At 53.5% G+C, this 24,688-nt stretch overlaps 1 protein-coding gene across 3 annotated transcripts; it reads left to right on the forward strand.

The window, feature by feature from the left end:
• Nucleotides 1–56: 56 nt before the first annotated feature.
• On the forward strand, nucleotides 57–24,620 carry LOC308070683 (ras-related and estrogen-regulated growth inhibitor-like). 3 transcript variants are annotated; one of them, XM_080405059.1, is made up of 5 exons: nucleotides 9,154–9,258; nucleotides 13,478–13,610; nucleotides 17,081–17,137; nucleotides 18,619–18,692; nucleotides 19,345–24,620. In XM_080405059.1, the coding sequence occupies exons 2-5, from the start codon at nucleotides 13,541–13,543 to the stop codon at nucleotides 19,828–19,830; spliced, it is 687 nt and encodes a 228-aa protein (XP_080261185.1). In that variant the 5' UTR covers nucleotides 9,154–9,258; nucleotides 13,478–13,540; the 3' UTR covers nucleotides 19,831–24,620. The 3 variants fall into 3 exon arrangements, with proteins under 3 accessions (XP_080261186.1, XP_080261184.1, XP_080261185.1); XM_080405060.1 differs by lacking the exons at nucleotides 9,154–9,258; nucleotides 13,478–13,610 and adding an exon at nucleotides 57–1,043; XM_080405058.1 differs by lacking the exon at nucleotides 13,478–13,610 and having other exon boundaries at nucleotides 5,472–9,258.
• Nucleotides 24,621–24,688: the final 68 nt, after the last annotated feature.

Below are 24,688 nucleotides of genomic sequence, written 5' to 3' on the forward strand. Positions count from 1 at the left end.
AACAACGAAATACAGTTTTAAACTATTATTTCAGCCTTGATGGTATTTATTTGTCAAAAGTTTTAAACACCCCAGGATCCATTGCTAGCTGTCGAGCTGTTTCATGCCAGCTGGGTCTGCCTCTGCCTGCACACCCCTCTATGTACTTTAGGAATACAGGCTCTCAGCTGTGTCTTAAAAATACCTTGGGCTTCACTGGTTGTGGAAGAAAAGGGCCATCTGCCTCCCCAGTCCCAGAAGTGAGGCTCTGAGCCGGGAAGGCAGAATCTATGGGTAAAATTAGTCAATTTAAAGAGCCTGGTGCTGTGCTTCATTATTTGTGTCTATGCAAGTTTCCCTGGCACTGGGAGCACACTTAAGGCTAGCAATGGGGCAGGGTGGGTGGGTGAGCTGATTTGCCCTCTGGAAACACTCGTAGCTCTCCACAGACTGCAGTTACATCGCTGTAAACAGGTGAGGTGTTTTTAAGAGTGCTAAGTGTAATTTTTGCCTTCCACCTCTTTTTCTCTCCTGACAAAAGCCCTGCTGCTCTGCTCATTTTCCTGGTGTTTTATGGCTTCAGAGAATACACTGGGGTACAGTGTGGCCCACAGCAAAGATGGGACTGAAGAGAGCAGTGAAACAAGATGACTGCAAGATCCCAAATATACTCCCAGATCATGCTAAGTGGTGAAAATCCTTAAAGGTTAGGAACACCTGAGAAATTACCCTCTTAAAAGTAAGCTCAGGAGTCTATTGCATAGCAATAAATTGTCTGCATGTATTATACCCTCACAAGAACAGGTATCAGTGGCTCAGGAGTGATTTTGTGCCTATTTGACAGATTTGGTGCTTGGCCGACTGTGAGTATTTTTATGTCTAGATCCCAGTATTTTCTCTCTGCTTTGTCTGCAGGTTGAGCACTGTCACTTATTGAGCAGCATGTGCAAGGCCAGATTCAGCAGGCTTATTCAGCCAAGGTCTGCATGTGTTTCTGTACTGTAATAACAACCAGGAAGAGTTTCCTAGAGCTATCAGATTCTCTACAGCTACCATGAGAAGTGGTAAGTCGAGCTTGCTCACCTTGTCACTTCTCTAGGGAATGCCCTGCTTCAAGTGAGTCAGGAGGAAAGTCTGCATGTGAATGTCCGTATGTGCCCCTGCGGCGACTGCTTCATAGCACCAAGGTTGCCCAGCATTTCCTTCAGTACAGGGTAGTGGTTTTGAATATAACTAAATCTGTGTCCTGTCCAGTCTTTCAAAATCTCAGATCGTTTTAGGTGCCAGAAACAGCAAGCTTGATGGCTCAGGCTGCATTTCATCTTGCCTGATTTCAGCTACAGAAAGAAAATACCCAGGTATGCTTCAGTTAAGCTGGTTCTGTAGTTGCTGGAGAGAGATGGTCAGCTGCAGAGGCTAACTCATCTCTTCCCAGCTAGGACTGTCCAGCACAAGCAGCCCTTGGGAGATGCTCTTCCTTGTCTACTGACTGCACAAGGAGGTTGGACACTTGGATTTTAAATAGTTCATGGGTATATGAAGACAGGGACCTTTCCGGAACCATCTTTGATCATTGCATCCTTGTTTCCAGGCTCTTACGAAATGGAAGGCAGTGGGGGGACCCAAAGGTGGCTCCAGTTCTACACTGGGACCACAGATCCCACAGTTGCAGTAAGCCGCAGTATGCTGCGGGCTGGCATGAAGGCGATGGCAGTTACAGATTGTTCACAGTCCACAGCGGAAGCAGCGTTGCCAGCTGAGGCAATTTCACTGGAAACCTCACAGTCCCTCTGCATTTCCCAAGGCATGTGAGCGCTGGGGCTAAGAAACAGCATGCGTATCTTGGCTTTAAGAGGATGTAGGGGAATAAACTGTCCTTCCCAGTTACAGAGAAACACTTGAAAATAACAAGAGAGGCTTCAAGGCTCAGAAATGTGGAAGGAAGAGCCCAGTGTTGGATCAAAAGAAAAAGCAAATGTCTTGAGTTGATCTGTGGAACAGGTTCCCCCCAAAAAGCCCTTGGGAAACCTAATTCTAATCCAAGTGAGATGCTCTATGAAATTAGGGTGGCTTCACAACAATTTTGGGGAAAAAAAATGCAGGAAGGGAAAATCCAACCAATATCAGGAAGTCCTGGATTTTGTTTTGAAAATTTTCTAATATAAAATAGAGCAAAATAGTCAAGTTTTCTTGAAATGCACTCAGACTGAGGTGAAAGGATTATTTTTGACGTTTTCAGGGGCATTTTTTTAAAAAAAGCTTTTTGCCTTTCCAGGTGGAAGCAGATACCTTCTTATCCAGAGTGAAGTCACAAGACTTCATTTAGCTTCGCATGTTGGGGGGTGGCTGCTTGTGATCCTCTTTCTGGCTGCTGAATGTGGTTTCCCATACTTAAATAGTTTGAGCAGAAATTTCTCAAGAAAGCAGGCTTTATTTTTTTTTCCCCCTCAAGCACTGATTCATAGTGAAAATTTATCTGTTAGGACAAAACATCTTGTTGGACCTCAGATCAGGGTGGAATCTGAGAGATGCTTTGCCCAGAGCCTCTAAGATTAGGCGTCCGCGTGGGTTAGACGAGAACCAGACCTGAGCTCCTGCCATCCAGCGCCTCTGAAACAAAACTGCCGTGTTTGTTCCCCATACTCTCCCCTCAGTGCTGTTTGACTTCGTGTAAATAAGGCTTCGCTGCCCAGAGGGAGGCTGGAGGGCCGGAGCAGAGGGCATCCATCTGCTCTGAGTCAGACGCGAATTCCAGCGTGCTCCCTGCCCGCTGGCCACAAAGCCGCTGGCTGTTCTGGTTTCTCTCTCGTGCTTTCGAAGAATGTTGGTAGGACTCAGCTTCATTCCCCGGCAGAAGGACAACGGGCTTCGCTTCCTTATTGTGGAAAAATTTCACTGTTGCATTGTTTTCTCGCCAGCCGGGCTGCTGAGGGGTTTGCTCGGGAAGAGTTGTCTGGAGGTGCCCTTGCTTCTCTGCCAGTCACGTCGCTGTCACGTCCCAGTTTGAGCAGGAACGCCTGGGTGTGGCAGACTGGACTCCTGGCTCTGCTGCCCTCTGCATCCCAGACATGCAGTCCCCCTGGGCACCCTTTGCTCCCCCCTCCTGTCACCTCTCCTGAGGAGCCAAGGGAACTGTTTAGCCAAGCCCTAATTAAGTGTACACAGTGGCTGCAAATGGTACGTGCTGTTGTGCAAGAGATGGTGAACTGCTGGCCTGGCTGAATGTCAGCCCCGCCGCAACCTCATCCTTCACCCTTCTGGCAGCAGTGGACTGTAGCACCTTAATTTGTGGCTGTGCTCCACTCCCCCACCCCACCCCCCGCCAGATACAGATTCTTTCAGGCGTTGGTTTGGAGTGAGGTTTCAATCTTCTAAACCCTCCAACAGGATGCTATGGTCATGACTTCTCAGATGAAAATTCTGCAGCTTCCAGGTGCTTGGATTTGGGTTTGGCATTCTGACAAAAATAAGATCATTGTCATGATTGAAGGGGAGACGGCCCATGCTGGTCATCCTACAGGACAGCTTTCTGCGGCATATCTCCAGAGCTCTGTCTGGATGAGTTTTAAATTGCCTACATGATGGGGTTTCTCTTCCTTCCCTTGGCAAGTTCTGTGTTCTAAAATAAGCTTCACAAGCAAAGCCATTTCTCTCAGCGTGAAGGCTTCCCATTGTGAGGATCCATTATTTGTGCAGCCTAATGAAGCATGATAGACGCTGTAAGCATCACTGTCCGTCCTCTCTGATGGCCAGCTTCTGTGGAAAAACAAAAGTGCATGAAACTCTGTCTTCGGGACCCAAGGGCCAGCAAAAGGAGTCAGCAACTTGGTTATGATATTTGGAGCTGCTTCACATTCATGTGCTCTACCGTGTCATGAGCTGTAGGCGTTCATCCAGTTGAAGTGGCAAAGCAGCTTGAAAAGTTCTTGGAATGTGTCGTTTGGGCCTCCGGGATGAAAGGGAAATGCTGTTAATGTGCCCCTTTTGGCGTGGTTTTTTTTCCCTGTCAGCTTTGCAAAGGCATCTTTGAACTCTTACGTGGAGCCAGATTTATTTTCTCAGCATGATCTGGCCACGCTTTGGCTGCACGTTGAAATACATTCTGTCTGTTGCTGATTTCTAACCACTAAAGTGTAACACCAGGAAGCTGCGTTGGTTTGATTTCTCTTGTGCTAGAGGTTTTCTTGTCTCTTGTGACCTAAAAAATAGCCCCTTTATTAAGAAGAGAAAGGGAATGCATTGCCGCAGGGTCCGGGCTGGTACAAAGCCCTTAAAGAGAAGTCAGAAAGTGGCCAGTGAGCCTGGGCGTGAGCAAGCACTGGGGCTAGGTGCCTTTCATCTATTTTCTCTCTCCCTATTTATAGAACATGGGACAAGTGATTGGGATCCATGTCCCTGCTCCTGCCACGTCTCTGCCTGGCTGCTAATTCAGCATTTGCATGGCTGAAGCAAAGTCAGGGTTTGATTTCGGTAGGAACAGGGTGAGTCTGCAAAGCTGATGAGAAAGGAGAGGGCTCTGAAGTCTGAGAGAACTTTTTAATTGCATGCTGGCTTTGCTGTAGCAACCAAAAATATGTTTATTGACAGGGCGGTGTGGCTTCAGTTATATTCTTGGAGAACATTCCCTGATGGCCCCGTCTGACATTAACTCTCAAGAGGCATGCTAGCAGCGAAGCTTGCCATATAACGGTATTGTCTCAGTGTTTGTACGATCATTAATGAGTGACAATTAAATGTGATGGATGAGTTGGAAAAATGGGGTTTGAGCCCTTTGGGTGAATGTTCAGGAGATGAGCTGAACATTGTGGGATCAAAGCTTTGAAATACTGTGGTCATTTTTGAAAACAGGGCACAGGCTCCAAAGTGAGCTTGAAATTGAGTTGGTTTCTGCATAGATCTGGCATCCCTGCACCTTCAGATCATCTAATGGAGAGGGACTGGCTTTTTTTTTTATCTTTTCTAAATAAAACCAAATGCACTACTTTCTTTCGGAAGCAGTAAAGTTGAATTTTTGGGGAGCTCTTAAAAGAGCGGATGATCCAGGAGGGATTTAGTTTGGAACATGGTATGGGACTCCCTAGTCTGAGGCTATGGTCTGAGGTGATTTGGTTCTTTGTCTGCTTTAGGACAACTTTTTATTTCTGCTGGATTTTTGTTTGCAGGGACATGATTCATGGGTGCCTTTGGCCTCTTTCCCGGTGCAGACTCTACAGCTTTAAAAAAATGGCAAGTATGGAATAGCCTGACCACAAATATTTCAACAGAAAACAATATCTACTCCACCTACTTTTATCTGGCTCTGCCACAGGTGCTCTGTTATGCTGGAGGTGGCTTATTCAGCAATTACAGATGATAAAGTTGTGTTTCCATTGCTATCCTGCTGAAAGGTCCCCAGCAAATGTGTGACCGTGTAGTCACTGGAGCTGAATGCACGTGTGGGAAGACCCATGTGGCTTCTCGCCATGCCAAGGAGATCTGTGCATGAGGTGAGTAGGAGTTTCTCTGGGTAGTCCCCAGACATGTTGTCAGGGATATAAACCCACCGGCTTCGGGGCCCAAGCCAACCTTTTCCTAAAGAAGTCAAGGATATGTTTGTCTGCATTGTCTCTGAAGCAGTGGGTGTTGGGTTGGAGGGTCACAGTGGTCTGACCCAGCCTGGTCACGGGAGATGGTTTGAAGGGTGTAGAGCTGTTTTCTCTCTGAGCGGTGCTTTCAGCCCCTCATCTGGGCAGGAGAGTCTGCAGCAGTACATGGTGATCTGGTGGTCCCCAAGGCCAGCACTTCACCGGGCTGGAGGTGAGCATAATGCTGTGAATTGCAGCACTGTTCGGTTTGTTGACTTAAATCAAAGATGAAAAAGAAACAACTTCACCCAAGTTCTGGTCTAGGTCAGTCTACTCCTACCCGTGTTCTTGAGATAAGTGAAACAACACAGTGTTTTGGAGGCAGAGAAGGAAGTTGGATGAAGCTAGCCAGAGTTGTTTCTCCTTCAAAGCTCTACCATGGGCTACCTAAGCATATCATCACTACATATGGATGGATTTAGGCACTTTCCATCAAAAAAAAGGTTTTGGTGGGCTCCACTGAATGTTTGTATTCTGTCCCGAAGGCTAAAGTAGTGTAGGAGATTGTCTTAATGGAAATACCACCTCTCCCATGCTGCCCCTGTGGGCTTTGCAGCAGGAACAGCGCTCTGTGTTTCAATAATGCTTGTACGTTGCAGAGCTGGTTTGGCGAGAGCTGCCCTCGGATGCGGGGCAGTGTCCTGGCGTACCACTGTGTTCTCCAGCAAGAGCCTTTAGAGGTGAAGAGAAGGGGGTTAGTGAGGGTCAAAGGACAAAAGGCCAGTTGTGATGGACTGTGCGTAAGGTTGCCCCAGAGTTAAAAGATGCCTTCTCCATGCTGAGAGCATCTACTGTGAATATTCTCTATGGTTCCTTCTGTGTAGGATAAGGCTGAGCCTTCCCTGCCTTCAGTCCACTTCTGTGAAACCTTGTTGGGCCAAATAATAATGTCCTTGAAATGCTGAACTGTGTCGCGGCTGATCAAAAGCACCAGAGAGGGGACCTGGATGGGCAGAGGAGGATGCCCCCTCGCTAACCGCTAGGACCAGTCCAAAAAGGCCTGTTGAAAGAGTCCCAAAGTCCAGCATGGGACCTCGTCACTTGCTAGATGTCGTAGCCTTGAGGGTGGGTCTTGTGTCTTTTTTTCCTTGGCACTAGAAGAAAAAGATGAGACGGCATCATTTTCTCTGCCATCACTGGGAGGCCTCTCGGTGGAACAGCTCTGCAAGGGGCAAGGTTTGGGCTTTGGGGTTTTTGATGTGGAATATATGGAACTAGAAACACCTGTGGGCCGTGAGGCACATGCATCCCTCTCCCTCCCAATGGAGATGCCCGTGGGAGCGGACAGGCTCCTGTGGTGAGGCCACGAGTGCGGTGGTTTGGTGTTGCAGAAGGGGGGAGGCGAAGTGATTTTCCCAAGGTGGTTCTGGAAGCCTGCGGCAGGTCTGGCACCTGAATGCAGCTACACTGATTGCTGTGCTTCAGTATTAAGTCCATCCTTCTACCTTGTTCCTGCATCCCCACGAATCCATGCCCTTTTAACACAATCCGAATTAAGGTAGGTAGAGTTACACAGGTTTGGACTGCTCGGCTTCCAGCTTGGCACAACAAGGCTGCGGTGCCGATTGCTTTACCGAGAGGTGAGGCCAAGCACGCTCCTGCTGGAAGGGGGATCCAAACAGCCCCTGGGAGCAGTAGAAATAGTTACTCTGGATTCTCCAGCCAGGAACCTGCTGGTCAGTTCCTGCTTTCCAAAGTGCAAGAGTTGATTTTCCATGAAATTTGACCATTTTTTGTCACAAAACTTGCAGGAAAAGAATTTTCCCTGTGGCTTCTCCCTCACTGTTGGCTTTGACTGAAATTGGGCAATGTGTTCAAAAATGGTATTAAAGAGGATCGAGCAAGACAGAGGATTTGATTGCAGACATCTCATTTCCTTAGGAAATCAGGCTAAAAATAGAAAAGGAACATAACGGCGACTTCTTTTTCTTGACACCCCCCACCCCTTACCCAGCTGGGAATCAGCTTTTGTCCTGAAATCTGAGGTTTATTGCTCTTGCTGTTGTCTTCTGGGCTCCAGATGTAGTCAAGCCGTGAACGTGTCTCTCATCAGCTTTGGAGAAGCGATGCAGGAACACAGTTGTCGCAAGCAGCTAACGCACAGAAGGACACAGGCAAGGAAGCACGTGCCGGCTTGTGATGGCAAGATGAATTTCTGGGTGAGGTCTGCTTGCTCTCCAAGGAGAACCCTCCGGGCTTCCCCAGGACAGCCCCTGTTTTATCCAGGGCCTCTCTCCAGCCAAAGCTTTGCCCCAGCAGCACAAACAGCTACAGCTCTGCCGCTGGCAGCAGCAATGCTTCCGATAACCCTTCTCCCCATTCAAGGTGAGACACCCACTTAGGCGCTGGTTGTGTGCTAATGTCTTCTGCAGTCACCACCCACGTTTACTTTTGACACATGATACGGTCTATAAATATCAGGCGGGTTTCGTGTTACCTTGAGCACCATCCAAGGTGGCACGGATGGTCTGTGCTCTGCTGCACGCAGAGTCACCCAAGATGGTCAAGCAGAGAGATCCCCATGCCAGAGGAATGACTAAAGCCTTCAGAAAAGAGGCTGAATCCCTAGTGCAGGCATTTGATTACTCCACACCCTTGGTCAGGTCTCTTCTGCTTGAGTTTGTGGTGCCGGTGTCATCTACGCATCTGTGTTGCATGGGCAAGCTGTGTTCTGGGGTTTGCTGAAGACAGTCGAGATGTTGCAGGTCTTTTCCCTTCTTCCCAGCACCCTGTGCACCAACAGTGCACATCCGTGCCCGCTCTGACTGCTGCTTGGAGCAGTTCCAGGTTAGCTGTGCCCACACTTCCATACATGCGTGTACACATAATCCCTTGCTCTTGGGAACACCCTTGCACTGTTACTTCACAGCCTTGTGCTGCTCCTGCACCAAAGCACGTGCAAAGTGTGGCTCCAGCCCGATGTGAAGTCTCAGCACCCTGGTCCCAACGGGGTTTAGTTGCTGGTTTGTGCAGAGCCGGCGTTCGCTCCTTACCTCGCTTGTGGTTGAGGCAAGGGCTGGGCCATGTGCTGCCGCGTGGCTGGGCAGAGCAACCTGGGTCTGGCCAGCTGAGCTGGGCGGGCACCGTGCTGCCGCATGAGGGGCAGGGCAGGGGGCTAAGCTAGCTTGTGTATTGACGCCTCGCACAGAAGTGGCTGAGGATGAGACACTGATTTCAGGCAGGGATGCGGGGGGAAGCAGCACCCTGGCTGCATTTCCCGTTCCTGCTCTGCACCTTCCTCGCGTTGCCCCCTTTGAAGCTAGCAGCTCTCCAGGCCAGCAGCTCCTTTCGCCGGGTGAAGGGTCCCGGCGAGAGCCGCCTGCGTGCGGGGAAACTGAGGCACGATGCCCGAAGGGCCCCTCTCCCAGCTTCTGCGGGGCGCCGTAGGGGCCAGCTCCACTGCCTGACCCCACGGGCAGGGGGAGGAGGAGGAGGAGGAGGAGGACATCGGCCGGGGCCCGCCTGCGCGGGGCCGGGGCTGAGCCAGCCCTCGGGGCGGAGCCGGCGGAGCAGCGCCCGGCGGAGCGGGAGAGCGGCGGCCCCGGCCCCGGCCCCGGCATGAGCTTCCCGCGGCCCCTGCGCCGCTCCGTCAGCCTCAGCCCGGCCCGCAGCCTGCGCCTCGTCGTGCTGGGGCAGAGCGCCGTGGGCAAGACAGGTAGGACCGGGCTCCCCGGTATTCCCCCGGCATCCTCCCGGCATCCCCCCTCCCCGGTATCGCTCCAGCATCCCGTTAGCATCCCCACGGGTCTCCTTCCCCAGGAAGAAGGGTCGAGCCCCCCGGGGTCCCGCCGCGGTTGGGCAGCAGGCAGGGGCAGTTTCAGAAAGCTGGGATGGGGACGGAGTTTCTCCGGGATGGCTGGGCATCGCCCAGGTGGACCCGAAGCCCGCTGGGTGTCAGGGTGCCGAGTTTTGCCCCGTGGCGCTCAGCAGCGGGTGCTTTGGAGCTGGGGGCTCGTCCCGGGGGCTTTCCCGAGCCAAAGCGAGTGGGGGGTAGTGGGGGCTAGTGGGGGGTGGTGGGGCAGGGTGGGCCCGCACTGGCCGCGGCAGCTTTCGGGACCAAGAGCCCAACTCAGGTTTGTTCTTCACCGGGTGCTTTGAGTTTGTTGCGTGTGTTTGGCGAACGGAGCCGCGTTCACAGCGCCTGGTTTAACGGCGCTGGGTTTAGTTGTCTTTTAGGAAAACTCCCTTTCCCTACGCTTTGCTCAGTGCTCGCCATTTGGATTTTTTAGGGGGTGGGGGATTTGGGATGCTGAGCTGGGAGCATCTGAGCTCTTTCCTTCACCCCCATTCCTGCCTGGGGATCATCCTTCCACCCCTTCCTGCTCCTCTGTCCCGGGCTGTGGGCACCCACGGGCGAAGGCGCCCTCCGATCCGTCTGCGCAGCACCCAGCATGCCAGGAGCGGGGTGAGAGGTGCCACTGGCCAGGAAAGGTGCCTGTCTACGTTTTTATTGCAGTGGGGCCGGGGGGCAGGGATCCACGGGTAGTTTGGGAGGGACACGGCCGGGCTGTCTGTCCGTGGGGACAGGGCAATGTCCCACTGGCTTGCTGCTCCGGAGCCATAACCTTTCACTACGCGGTGGCACCTCTGCCTGGCTCGTGGCCAGCAGCTTTGGCTGTTGGGGCTGTCGAAGTTGTGTTTCCATATACAGTAACCAACGAGCCTCTTGCCTAGCATTAGTGAAAAATCATGATTTCCCTGATTAAATTAAAGGAGGCAATTCCCAGATCTCAGTGAGCAAGCAGCCCAGCACCGGGAAGGGGGAGCACAGGAACGGGGCTCGGCTCTGGGTGTACCCAGCGCGCCGGGAGAGTCCGCATGCAGTGTTTGGTCACAAATTCCCTGCAAGCAGATGGAGCAGTGAGCGATGGTTGTACAAAGTGTACGAAGCGCTTTGGCTAGCCCCCCAACCCAGCCTGAACATATGTGCTTCCCTTGCCGGTATCGATCCCATCCAGTGCGGAGTGGGTGCCTGGGAGCTTCGAGCCCTTCCTGTGGGCAATCAAGATGCCATTGTGCCTCCTCCATATGGTCAGATCATGCCAAGGGTCTTTAAAGGTTCCTCCAGCTGGGTTTGGCCCCGGTGCCGCCCTCGGTGGCTGCTGTGGTGGGGCTGGGTGTCGTGCAAGGCCACTCTGCCTTGTGATGGCTCAGCTCTGTGGGTGCCTGCAGCCTTCATGCCTTCCAGCAGTGCATCCCTTGCCATCCTCTCGGGCTGTGACAGTAACACAGGCCATGAAATTAGGGTAGAGGGAGGTAATCAATACTCTGCTCGTGCAACGGAGAGCTGGAGCATGTCAGGAACCAGGATCAGCTCCCAGGAACCTCAGGCAAGCGATCCCCCATGGGCTGGCAGCTGCCTTGACATGGGTCTCTCCCTGCCTTTGTCCCCTTGGGTGCTGTTCTGCCCACCTTCTCTTGCAAAGGGACAGCATGTCATCTTCAGTGGGTGCTCTGCGTGGGCTGCCAGGTCCTGCTGCCTGCGAACCCCTGTGCCAGGCAAAGCTGGGGATGAGGAAACCCTCTAAGTGCTTTCCCTGCCCGGCGGGGTGGTTGACACCCCAGGTAATGGACTGTGAGCATCTGGCCCGAGCAACCTGTGTGTGAAATGTGGGGAAGGAGCCAAAATCATCATCACTCGAGCTCCTGCGGGACTGGGGAGGATGGGCTATGGCAGGCGGCTGGTCCTCAGGGCAGGGGGAGAGACAGGGCTGCCAGTGCTGGCTGGGGGAGGAAGGGGTACAGTGTGTGGGGATCCCCTGTTTTGGGGAGGGGGAAGGTGGGTTTCATCTGAAGCCATGTCTGAGCCACCAAGCTCCCGGTCCTGGCAGGATGAGAGTGGACCCCACGCTGAAGCATCGGGTGATGCTGCCCCCTTGGGAAGCAGAAGCCAGGTTGGGAGAGCTGAGGGGGCCAAGGTGTGTGGCCAATCGAAAGGTGGATTAAAATCTGGACAGGGAAAAAAAAATCCTCAGTTCTCAGGAAAAGAGTTTGTTTTTTTGGAAATCTTCAAGATCTGGTGATCTGAGGTCCCAGATCCTCCGAGCGAGCAGGGCCGGGTTTGGGTGCACACCCATGGCTGATCACCATCAGTAGTTTGTCCGGGGCTGCGTAAATCACCTGTGGGCGGCTGTGAATCCAGCCCAGGCGGAGCCTGCGTTATCTTCTGCCTGCTGCTGTTGATGTTAGCCAGTGTAAAGTTCACTGTGCTTCAGAGGAAAGCTCTGCTTACAAAACACAAACCGAAGATGGATTGGTGCTGTGAGCCATTACGCTCGCAAGAGGGATGTGTTATGCAGCAGCATAAACAGAGCAGCACGTGGGCGCGCAGGGCTCGATGCGGTCCGGGAGGTCCCCAGCCCCTGCCACAATGGCAGGTTACTGCTGCATCGAGCCATCCACAGTCATTCCCAGAGACCAAATTGAGTATAAAATTAACCCTTTCAGCTTTGGGGCTCTCCAAGGAGAGCCCTTTCTGAGGTTACTTATGTTCAAGATGGGGAAAAAAAATTCCTTATAAGGCTGCGTCAACGTGCTGACGCCTCTCTGCCTGCATCCACTTCTTCCGACTGGCAGCTTCGCTTGTGTTCTTGCACTCTAGCCAATTTTTAATCAGTTTAATTGGCTCCTCTTCTCATACACCACCATGCACTCTGGCTTTGGGTGGCTGCCTAACATATGATACAGAATCAGGTGCTTTCTACAAATCAAGCCTGACTTCTCTCACTCTTCTGATAATTTGGTTGCCTCTTTGGAGATGCTCATACACACCTCCTGCGGGATCCTTGGTTATTTCCACAGAGCAGTTTTGCCAAGTTACATGCTTGTTCCATCAAATCCCTTCTGTGATGAGCAGGGTTGGAAACCCAGAGGCAGCTTGGAAGATGAGAAGGTGGTGAATCCCCCAGACAGGAGCCAGGCAGGTGCAGGAGGGCAGGAGAAGCTGCTTAGGGCAGAGATGCTGGGGTGGAAGAAGCAGGAAGCGTGGCTCAGGTGGGAAGCCACATTCCTGGGGCAAACACACAGATCCTGACTGGTGCAGTGGGGTGTGGGGGGCAAGACATGGGGGAACATTTGCTGATCACCAGCTGGGATAAGCTGCCCCCAAATTTGCATGGGGAAAGCAATTTCTGTGCGGGAGTGCCTCAGTCCTGCCTGGTGTCAGCTTTTCATCAGCATCTTGTGGTTTTGAGGGGGTTTTGTGCCATATCCTGGTTTTGGTGAGGTTTATTCTCCCCTCACGCTCCTGCTCAGTTTTTTCTCTCCTGGTGTGCAGCTTCTCTGTCCTGTCCCTCCTGAGCTCTGCCCTCCTGCCTTGCTCTCGCTGTTGGGTTTTTTTTTTCCCATTCCCACTCATTTTCCCCTAATTCCACTTTTCGCTCCTGTTGATTTTCCAAGCCAGCTCTCACCCTCTGCACTGCCTTTCACTCCCGGCCCTGCACAGCCTGTCCATACCCATTACCGTCATTAACACCTTGAAGAGCTTAAGCATCGCTTCCATTAGCTATGCTCCTGTACTCCCTTCACCCTCCAAACCACCGGTTTCTCTGTCTGCACCAGAAAATCACACTCAGGCATAGATGGTGCATTTTTGAAGCAGCTGGCGTTGAAAAGATGTCAGGTACGGAGGGCCGTGTGGTGGGTTTGGCTTTGAACGGGCGTATCTGCAGCATCAGGCGCGTGGGTCGGCTCCTGAGCACCAAGGCAGCCTGGAAGGTCTTTTGAATTAGCTTGGATCTTGAGGACCAAGTGTGAAGATTAGTTGTGTTGCCTCACTCTTTCCAAGAACAAAGAGCAAGGCATTTCTGAAACAACATCTGATAGGGTGTTTGTGCTTTTCTCCCCAAAATGCAGCTCTCCTTTTTACTCTGCAGGGAAGAGCTGAGAGCCAAAGGAAAGCTTGCTCGCTCTGCAAGGGTGGAGAGCTGCTTTCGGAGATGCTAGTGCTTTCCGAGTGCACCCTGTTAGAGCCTAAAGGCAATTCCCTGCAGAAAGATATTCCAAAAGGTAGGGATGGAGATGAAGGTGAGCAGAAAAGTAATCCTTTGGCTTGGCCAGAGGGTCCTTCACCAACAGATGCAGTGGGTCACCTGCGGTGATCTCTTTTCAAGACTGGTCACTTCTGCTGCTGCTGCAAAAGCTCCTTGCGTGCCAGGGAGTTTCACTGGGGAAAGGCTGGATCCTGCACAGCCTGCTTTGATATGTTCTGAGCAGAGGAGCTGTAACGTTTGAACCTCCCATTGCATTTGCTCCTTTGCTTTTCCAGCTCCATGACCCAGAGCCGGGTTTGTGTAGTGCTGCCGTTACAGGGCGGCCCCCGAATTACCCCCCGGCAGCCAGAGCTGCAGTTTCTCCTCGGTCCAAGCCAAGCTGCAGCCCCGGCGTGCAGACACATCCCCAACCACCTCCTCTGTGTGGCTGCTGGTCTCTGCCAAATCATCACCACCCGGTAATTATCCCATCCTGGGCAAGACAACCCATTTTAGCGAGCTGCTGCGGGCTCTGTCCGTCATGCCCTCACTCTGCGCATGGCCGAACAGCACCTTGGTTTCACTGTTGTTTCCCCTTCCCCATGAAAGGCTGGGAGTGACCTCTTCGTGCCCACAGGCACCGGCTCCAAGCCATGGGTTTTCCTTGCCAGGAAAAGGGGTTCTCTCGCCATGAGCCCTGGCATAGCCTTGGAGGCAGGTTCCCTGCTGCTGGTAAATTGATGGCAGCCAAGCACCACCTGCTCCTCATCGCCTGTCCTGTAACTCTCCTTCAGCCCGAGCATCACAGTCTCCTCGCAGCTCTCCCAGGGCTTTTTTATGGGGTTCTTGAGGCTGCAGGTGTGAAAAGTCAAGTAGAAGTTATGTTGGCTTTGTGTCAAAGCAAAAGCATGTTTCTGGCCAGCTCCTCAGCACTGTGTTCCTGCATCCACCCTTGGGGTGCTGCTTGCCTCGCCACGCTCTTCCTGAAACAAAGCCGGCTTGGTAGCATCTCGCTGGCATCTTGGTGGCATCTCACCTGCTTCTGCCCTGCCATGCTGAGGAGGCTTCCCCGGGTGCTGAGACTGTCATGAGACCCAGCACTTATCGGGGCAGGGACGGATGCAGCTTTGTGGCCCTTTGGCCGTGTCGGGGATGTTTAGCAAAGCTCAGTGTTCTGTTAGCCAGAGTGACGGGTACACTCCGGCTGCCTCCCCACCCTGTGCAGACCAGCAGGATTTTCAGCACCTCTAAATTGCTTCGTAACTGAGAAAGCCTTTCCTTTCTCCCCTCCCCACCCCGTTTCCCACTCCTGTCTGTTTGCCAGCTGAGCCTCAGCCCTGCCTGCTGTCCATATTGCTGGAAATACCCACTTAGAGAACTTGCACAACGGCAAAGCAAAGCTTTTGCTACCCCTTACGGGAAAACAAGGTATCTCTTTGATTATTTTTTTTTTTCCTGTCCCCAGAGAGCTTGCCCACCTCAAACAAGCCCTTGCTCTGGAGCCGAGGTCTGTCTCCTTGAGCCTGGCTGGATGGAGAGGGATGATGAGTGGCAGTACTTTTCCCCAGCGAGGAGAAAGCCCTTGCCATGTTTGATGGAGCTATCAGGCAAGCCTCCAGCTTCAGCAGACCTCCACCCTGCCTAGCATTAGAGTGTAATTTGGGCTTCGCATCTCCTGGGTTCTGGTGCAGGGAGATGTAGTAATTGGATAAGAGGGGTTTAATTGCCCGCAGCGCTGTGCTGTGGCTGTTCCTGCCTTTCCTTGCAAGGAGGAAAAATTGGGCCAAATGATTCAATCTCCATGTTGATGCTGTGCCAGCAGGCAGAAGGGGCAGAGGGTTGCTTTGTCCCACTGCGTGCCGGGGAGCCACTGGGGAGCAGGACTCCTTGCAAGGGTGAAGCGCAGCCAGTGGTCCCCACCTGTGCCCAGCATCCTCGTGCTGGGGATGTGAATTCCCAGGCACAGGCAGGGCAGGGCGGTGCTGTGTTCACCCAGGGGTGAGCTGGTCTGTGGGACATCTGCTCAGTGCTCGCTCCCCCAGTGCTTAATGCTGCCAGGTGCCTTTCCAGGGCTGGTTTTGCTGCAACACATGGCTGGTGTAGGGAGGACCTCCCAGCTTGCCGTGCCCTGTGTTCCTCTGACTGCCCTTGTGATGAATTTTATGGGATTTGGTGCCAGTGGCCTGCCTTTCTCCACGTGGTATGCTGGGGTCGGGTTAAATAAACAGTGCTGAAATTCATGGGACCCATCCAGGCTGTTACACCATCGGTGTCGGTGATACAGGGCGACAGCCTGGCCCCGCACTGCCTGGCCCCCACGCTGAGCTCGCTGCTGGAGAGCAGCTGGCTGGAGGCCACCGAGGGGATCGCTCACCTGGCATAAAAACTCGAGCACATGCATAAATCTTTGCAGGATCAAGGCCAGAAAATGCAATTTCTCAACCCCGACCATGCAGGAAAGTGAACCCCATGTGTGAGGGGCTGCGGGTGGGTGCATTGGTGGGGTGCAGCTCTGCTGGGGCTCTGCCTGCCACGCTGCCCAGTGCCGTGAGATGCCTGTGGTCTTGGCCACCTCCTGCGGAGCCTGGCTGCTTCTCACTGCTGCTCTCAGGGCTACCGAGCTGCTGCGTCCCCATGTCCTGGAGGGATGCTTCTGCCAGTGGCAGTGCAGGAGGGGTTGCTGGGGGCGGGGGGCTTGGTGCTTTCTGTTGCTGTTGGGCTATATTTTATTGACTGACGGGTGTTTTGCTGCTGACAACAAGCAGGCAGCTTTGGGCAGAGGGGCCTGGTGTGCTGCTCAAGGAGCTGGGCAGGAACCTCTTTCTCTGCCTGGGCATCCCGTCATGCGGTGGGTGTCGGTCCTCAATGCAAAAGTGTGCTAACATGCAAAAAACATCTAGCCTGTTCCTGGGGTTGCAATGGAGTTCTTTTGAAATGCCTGATGTCTATGAGCTCTGGAAATTTTTTAGGCTTTGTAGAAGAGGTAAGGTGGGAACTACCAGCCTGAGTGGGCTCCTGCCCATCCTGGCATGCTTTTCCCACATTGTACGCAGGGTAAAGCAAGGCAGAGGACAGCCTGCACAAGCTGTGACATCAGCCAAGGACTTTGCTGTGAGAAAAGAGGGCTTGTAACAATCTTGGTCCAAGGCATCCACCTGGGAACCGTGATCCTTTCCCAGTCTGCTTCACCCTCACCTCCTGCTAAGATCTGGTCGTTGCCGCTTTATTGCAGTCTTCTCTGGTCATCGTAGGGCAGCCCCCAGCATGCAGCAGTGACCCAGCCTGCCCGGGCACCTGCGAAGACGTTTTACCCAACCCTGTCATAACCTGATCCTTATGGGGCCGGGTCTGCAGCATCGCTGCTGGGATGTCTTCCGGTGCCCACACGGGCAGTTCCCCGTGAGGCTGGGGCAGGTCTTTGCTCCATCCCTCCTGCCTCAGTCGGCCCATGTTTCTCTGCAGTTTGATCTGACAGCCGTAACTGGGTTTGTTGTGGTTTTCTTACAGCACTGACCGTAAGATTCATCACCAGGAGATTCATTGGAGACTATGACCCAACCCTAGGTAGGTAAAGTCCTTTTTCTTGTCGCCTTTTCTGCTGTCACTGGCTCAGCCTGCAGGCTGTGGTGCACCCAACGCCATGTGCAGCAGAGCCAGCTCTGCTGCCACACTCACCATATCTGCTCCTCTTCCTCCTCGACCAGACTGGCAGCGGTCAGAACCACCAGCCATCATGACACCTCTTTTCTCTTGCATCCCTTTTTCCTTTTCTGTTGTTTTGTTAAGGCAAAATCTGTTGGGGTGAGCACTGACATCCCACGAGAAAGCACCACGTGCTTAGTCATCTGTCATCCTGGAGCAATTTGCTGGGAGGTGGCATTTAGGGGGAAGGGGGTATCTAAGCCACTGGAGCAGCAGCTTGTGCTTTCCTGTCTTCTAGGTTTTGTTTTGCATTTGAGTTTGAGTTTTTTTGGGCACTGAAGTCATGTCCCTGCTGAAGTATCCCAGAAGTGACCAGTCACTGGCTGTGCATCCCTCTTGGGAAGTCTCTGTGTTGCTCTAACCCAGCTGGTTCACAGGTGGTCAGAGGGAAAGGTTTGGGTTTAAAAACAACCCTACCGCTGCCACATCTGTCCCTTACATCCCCGCTCCTCTCTTGTTACGGTGAGCAATGCTTTTTTCCCCCAGAGGGCAATTTCTTTTTCGTTTCTGCCTGCTGCTTCTTCCTCCTGTTGGGCTCACTCCATGCGATGTAATAAAATACAGAGGCCGTATGGTGAGTGTACCTGCTGCTTCCCCGTGCCAGAGGAGAGGGAAGGTGCCTGGTTTATCCCACAGATGGCCAAACCAAGCGGGTTTCTGCCCTGTCGTGCGTGGCACCCAGCGTGACTGAGGTGCTCCATCGGCATGGAGCAAGGCCTCCCATCGAGCATGCCGCACACAGAGCGGCTGCCAAGTGCAGTGCTGACTGGTTTTATTTCCTGATGATGTTAGTGAAGCTGGCAGCAGGTTTTGTGCTGGAGGAGCCGCCCAGGTGCGCTCCTTTACAGCTGCTTTTCTTGCTTGGTTAGAAAGGAGCTGCTCTCCCGCTGCTTTGGGGTGGGAGTCCAACACCAGCTGGGCAAAGGGTTGGGTCAGGAGCATGAGCAGGGTCTCAAAACAAACCCCAGCTTTTCATACCCTCCTGCCGAGCCCCTCTTCCTTTGCAGAAGCATCACTCCGTGACACCTTTTTGCTCCAGCGCTTTGGTCACTGTTGCCCTTTTATTTCCAGCAAGGGGAAAGCTGGCTGGGTGCTGGCAGGGGGTCTCTGCTGCCCGTTGGAGGTGCTGAGCTTGCTGCTGTGGGTACAGGACTGCCCTTCCCAGGTGTGAGGGAACAGGCTGAGGACCGGTTCAAGATGTGGACTCGAAACAGAGGCCACATGGGCTGTAGGTTGCAGCAGGTGAAAGTCGACTTCTCCAGCACAGCTTGCATTGAGGCCACTGGGGTTGTCATTTGCTGCCTGGCACTTCTCTCACACATGCTTTTCTGTCTGTCCTCCAGAAATGATTTACAGACACATGGCTGTCATTGACGGGGAGATGGTGCACTTTGAGATCCTCGATACAGCAGGACAGGTGAGCTCATGCTGTTCCATAGCTGGCCGACCCTGGAAAACACCATCGGGGAAGGGCGACTTGCCGCTGAAGGCAATCCCTGCTCTTACACCAGCTTTAATCTGTTGTGTCTGAAATATCGATCAAGATGTGTTTATCTTGGGAAAGGATGTTTTGGAGGATTTATGTCTCTCTAGCTCAATTACAGTGTGGCTTCAGCTAAGTATTTCCCCAGGCCCCTTACTGGTGTGCAGCGCAGCTCAGCTCCTTGCATTGGTGGAGCATCCTGAGGACAGGGAGGCAGCTCAGGGAGCAGGAGGGTGCTGGGATGAAGGAGCCAGCAAGCACCACAGCTGTGGGCAGTGGAGAGCCCTGTGCTGGCTTCCCATCTAGCAGCAGCCCTGCCTTTGCATACCCACTTTAGCGGCACTGACACTCTCCCTTTGTCCACATCAGGCTGGGGCTGGTTGCTGTCTCTCATTTTGCCCAAGCCATCGCATTCCTGCCCTGGGCTACCTGTGCTGCTTTGCACATCACTGCTGTGTGTGAGCCCAGGGCCAAAAACCTTCTGGGAGACGGTGATGGGCCCTCTTGGGAGGCTGCAATCAGCAGTGCTGGTATTTAGGGGAGACTGGGGCTTCGTGTGTTAATATGAGCTTGTCTGCCCTGGCAGGAGGAGGATTCCCTGCAGATAGAGGAGAAGATCAAATGGGGCGATGGCTTCGCGGTGGTCTACTCGGTGACAGACAGGTGCAGCTTCGACGAGGTCATGCGGCTGTGTTTCCTTATCAACCACATCCACTCGAGCCCCAAGCGGAGCAGTGGGAGCGAGCAGCCTCCTGTCGTCATTGTGGGCAACAAGAAGGACTTGCAGTTTGACAGGATGGTGTCCACAGAGGATGGTGAAAACCTCTCCAAAGCCTTGAAGCTTCCTTTCTATGAGATTTCCACCCGGGATAGCTACGAAGAGACCGTGGTGGTGTTCAACACCCTCTACCAGGAGCTCATGAGGCAGGGGCACTTCTCCCCGGGCTCCTTCAAGAGGAGGACAGTGTCAAAGCTGATGGAGAAGATCCCTAAGATGCAAGGCAGCTCCACCTTGAACTCAGCGGGCCGTAGCCTCAGCTTTAACTCCTTCAGGGACTACATCCCCGAGTGAGCTTCCCCAGTGTGGAGGCGAGAGTGATGGCCGAGCTGGGATGGAGGGACAGGTTATCCTGCTGCGAGGGTGCCCATTGCCTCAGCCCCAGGGTTGCGGGGCAGCTCGTGGGGCTGTGCTGCCTCCCAGGGGACGGTTAAGCGGTGGGGAGGGTGGGATTGAGGTACAACAGCCTTTTAAAGCCCATAGGTTTTACAATCAGGCTTTGTGTCTGCAGGGAAGATGTTTTTTGTCCATCTTACCCCTTTTCTCCCTCTTTCTCCTCCTGCATGGCCGAAGTCAGTAGCAAAGGTGGTTTGTGGTGACTTCAGTGGTGTTGTGTCAGCCCTTGGAGGCTCAGAAGTGTTTCGGCAGGGATCAGACCCAGCACAGACACATCTGTTTGGGTTTCCTGGCTCCCCTAAGATTGCTGTGTCTGTTTGCACCCCGGGGTGTGCACCCACCAGGCCAGGGTGACCCTGAAGGTCACGCTGGCTCCTGGGCTGTCACCAGCCATCTCTGCCTCAGGGAAAACGGCTGTTGCTTTTGCTGCTCAGCATTGCTTGTGGGTAAAATCCTCTGGCTGCTTGAAACCTTTCCAGCCTGGCTGGCTGCTCCAGGGGGTGGTTGCTGCCACATCCACCCACTGGTGCCCCCAGACCCACCAGCTGCATGCGTTAGTGGGCGATGGAGGGCTGTGTCCCCCTCTGCCTCTGTTGTGGTCCTCCACCAAGAGCCAGGCCAGCCGTTTTGCCCACCTGCAGCCAGCAGCGTCCGCCTGTTGGTGCCCAGGGCTGCGTTTCTGTCCCAGTTTTCCCCAGGGTTTGTGAACTGAAGCCGCTGTGGAGGGACAGACCTCTGCATCCCACGGAGCTGGGGCCCTTCTCCCTCCCTGGCTGCTCATGGGCTGGCACCAAGGGCATGATTAAAAGCAAAACAGATTTGTTTACAGTGGGGAGAAAAAAAGCCTGTTAATCCCTGGCTTTTAAAAAAAAACACCCATTTTTTAATGTTTCAGACTTCTTGGCACACTCTCCTTTAATAACCCTGTAAATAAAATCCCAGGCAGGCAAAGGACAGCGAAGGCAGCAGATGCTGCCGCTGCCCCTCCGGCTGAAGGCACGGCGTGCTCGGTGCTGTGCCGGGGTTGCTGCCGTCACCAAGTCTGCCCCTGTTTTCCTTCTCTGTCTCGCTGGGGCAGCTGTCTCCAAGGGGAGGCAAATCGAACAGACCAGGGTTCCGATGCACATCGAGACCTTAGGCTACGATCATGCTTCTCCATCCGAGGCGAGCACTGTTCCCGGGGCAGCTCCTCCCGTTAATGCCTTTACCCTGTGACTCAGCTGAGTGTGGTGCAAGTGAAACCACTGAGTGGCAATTTGAAGCATAGAGTCACAGAATCGTTTTGGTTGGAAAAGACATTTAAGATCATGGAGTCCAACTGTTAAGCCAGCAACGGAGCCGAGAGCAGGAGGTGCAAATGATGCTCCTTGCAGGGACCCCCTTGTCTGCTTATTAATTACCCCATCCCTAAAGGGAAGATCACCGTGGCCTGAGAATTTGTCTTTTTGCACAGAGATGGGGCAGCAAAGGCATGGAAAGGAGCAGGGATTGCAGCTGGTGGCATCTTCTCCCTGCAGCATTGTCTCTTTCCCTCCCTCCTGCCCGATGCAGAGTGCGGTGCTGCCGTTCAAGGTGAATGTGCTGGAAGACCTGCAGTGTAGCATGCCTGTGTCCCCCCTGTAGTGACCCCTCATGTTGTCTGCTGCTGCGTCCTGTGACAATAAAAGCCGAGTTAGCAACTGCCTGCGATGCTCTCGTGCCTGCAAGTGTGGGGATGGGGTTATTTTACCGTGCAGTTACCCTTTCAGGGGCACTGCAGCAAAGGGGTTCCCAGTGGGAAGTACGTCCTTTTAATTAGGGCCAGGCATCAACCGTACCTCCTGCCCGAGCCCCAGCACCGCTTGCCTCCTGGCTCCCTGCATCTCCCCACAGTGGGGAAAGCTGAGATGGTTGCCCAGGGAGCATGTACAGCAGGGCTTCCCCTGGAGCATCGAAGCTTGGGGAAATGGCTTATAGAATCAGGGAATCATTCAGGTTGGAAAAGCCCTCTGAGATCAAGTCCAACCGTTAACCCGGCGCTGCCAAGGCCACCACTAACCCATGTCCCCAAGCACCGCATCTACGTGTTTCTTACCTCCAGGGACGGTGACTCCACCACCTCCCTGGCCAGCCTGGTCTGATGCTTGACCACACTCCCATGAAGAATTTTTTCCTAACATCCCTCATCCCACCTCCCCTCCCTGCTATGAAACCCACACGGACACGGCTTCCCCTCTCACAGCTCCCAGAGGTGTTTCCTGGGGCTGCTGGTGTCTAGCCAAGTGCTTTCTCCAAGGGTTTTGTTACATCCCACCTCCGTTCATATACCCACATCCTTCCCGTGGGGTGAAAACGAACCCTGTCGAGGGGCCAGGCCAAGGGAGCAATTTGGGACTGCTGCTCCTTTCCAGCATCTTAATTAAAATCCTGAATGTCTACAGTTGCTACCGTGGGCTGCTGGTTTGCTCACAGCTCTGCATACGGCAAGAGCAAAACTGGGGGCTATAAAGCGTGGGGGAGCTGGCCATGGGGCAGCAGAGGCTGAGGTTTTTCTTGTTTGTTTTAATTTTAGGGTTTTTTTATGGCATTCCCAAGCAAGCTGGGCTTGGGGTTTTGTGGTCTGGCAGCCAGAGCGGGTGTTTGCAGCTCAGGGCTGGCTGGAAAAGAGCTGCTTTCAGGAGGCTCTGAGCTGGCTGCCGCAGCCAGGGACCCAGGTCAGCTGAGAACCAGCCCAGCCACAAAGCCACCAGGATGGGCAGGGAAGAGCCTGGTAGCCAGGAAGACACAGTCTTCAGCCTCACTCACTGTCCCCAAACGCAGCAGCTTGGGGTCACACCAACAGTCCTGCTCAAAAGGGATTAAAAACCCACTGGGATGCTGAATGCTCAAGCCTTTCAGAGGTTTTGGGTGGTTTTGAGCATGTTACTTAAGTCCCTGATGTCCCCAAGGCTTGTCCAAGGGACCATGTTCCCTTGCTGGCTTGAGCTCCAGGCTGGTGCAATGCTGGGCACGACAGAAACCCATGCTATTCAACAGGAATTATTCAAAATGATGAATGAGAGAGAACCGGCTCGTGAGCAGAACGCACAGCCGCCCGAGACAGCATCCTTCAGCGCTGCTGCTCTCCAGGAGCGCTGGGCACAGTGCAGATCGATGTCCTAGATTAACCTCAGCGCTTTTTTTACAGCACAAGGAATTCAGAAAGTTTTTCAGCCAAAAGCTCGGTGTGGTCGCTGCCCGTGTTTCAGCCCTCAGCCCCCTCACCGAGGCCAGGAGGCAGCTCACCCTTGCTCGCCTGCTATAATTAGCAAGGAACCTCATTAGTATCAGGCTTAGCTGCTTTCAGAGGCCAGGAGGAGCTTGTCAGGGCTGCTAATTGCTAATTACTTTAGTGGCTCTCCTGGGGGAGTTTCCCCTCTCAGGTATAAAGTCTTGAGACTTTGCCATATTTCTTGTGGGTGGGAAGGGGCTTGGTGGGTTTCTGGGGCAAGTCCAAAAAGCCTAATTGCCTGTGGCAGAGGCTCTTCTAGGCTCAGGAAGAGAAGAGGAGGAAAAATAATAATAGGGGGAAGAGGGAGATCTCTGTCTTTCTCAGAACAGAGCCTGCATCTTTAGAGCCTTGAGGAGGTGGGTTACAGCCAGGTCCCTGGGGAGGAGGTGCCCAGATCTCCATTCCACAGCCCTTTGGAGGTGCTTGGTTCTGTGGGGATGTGTGACCTGTAGACTCCTCCTTGTTGACAAGGGCGATACCACTAAAATAACATCTGGAGGGATTTTGAGGGTGGAAGCCAGGAGTATGTGATGTGAGGGTTGTGGTTTGTTTTGCCTTGGAAACCTTAAAAAAATTAAAAATCAATGGTTGGGGAGGGGGGGGGGGGCATGTTTCAGTGCTGCTTAATAACCCACGCAAGAAAGAGAGATTGATGGAGCTGGGGTGTCCTGTACTGATCCTCTGGGGAAATATTCCAGTTTGTTGTTGGAAAATGCCACCTCTCTGGGGATGTGTGGGTGTCCTGAAGGTTGTCCTGCACCTGGGGACCATCAGTCTTTCAAGCCCGATGTCTGGGCTGTGATGGCTTAGCTCCATGGAGACAAGTAGAAGAGTTTTGGTCTCCTCATCCAAAAGGCATGTCCAGGGCAGTGATTTAATTTGGCGAGCATGTAGGCTGCAAATCTGCTTACCAGATTTCTGGGAAACTTGGAAGAGGCAAATGAAATAAAAACATCATTCCCAAAAGCTCCCTCGCCTGCCGGTCACCACCAGCAGCTCCCCAGCATGCCAAGGCTCATCACCCCCCCCCCCCCCCCCCCCTTCCCCTTAACCCCATCTGCAGAGGCCTTCCCTGGAAAAGTAGGGGGGGGGGGGGGGCTGTACCCCGTGGGCTGAGGTGGGGACCTGCAGCTTCCCTCCATCCCATTGCGCTCGGGTTGAGGACCAATCTGGGCTGATGCTCAAGTCCTTACGGTACCTGCTCCTCTGCTCACATGCCCCATGCAGTGCAGGGGAGCTTCCTCAGCAGTGCAGCCAGCTGTGGAGCCTTGCTTGGGCAGGTACCACCGCGCTCAGGTGGGGCTGGGGTGGCTGACCGCAGCCGGGGGTGTCAGCACCCCTTAGCGAGGCGCACAGAGTAAGCCTGTGGGGTGGGATGGAGCTGCTTTGCCCTTGCAGCTGCAGCCTGTATAGTCAATTTTGTGGGGGGGTTCTTGTTTTGTTTTTAAATAAAGGGTTTGGGCTTTTTGAAGGCTTCACCCAGAGGAGTGGTGTGTGGATCTGGCC

The sequence above is a fragment of the Falco punctatus genome, assembly GCF_963210335.1.
Source record: "Falco punctatus genome assembly, chromosome: 10".
NCBI classification, from domain to species: Eukaryota; Metazoa; Chordata; class Aves; order Falconiformes; family Falconidae; genus Falco; species Falco punctatus.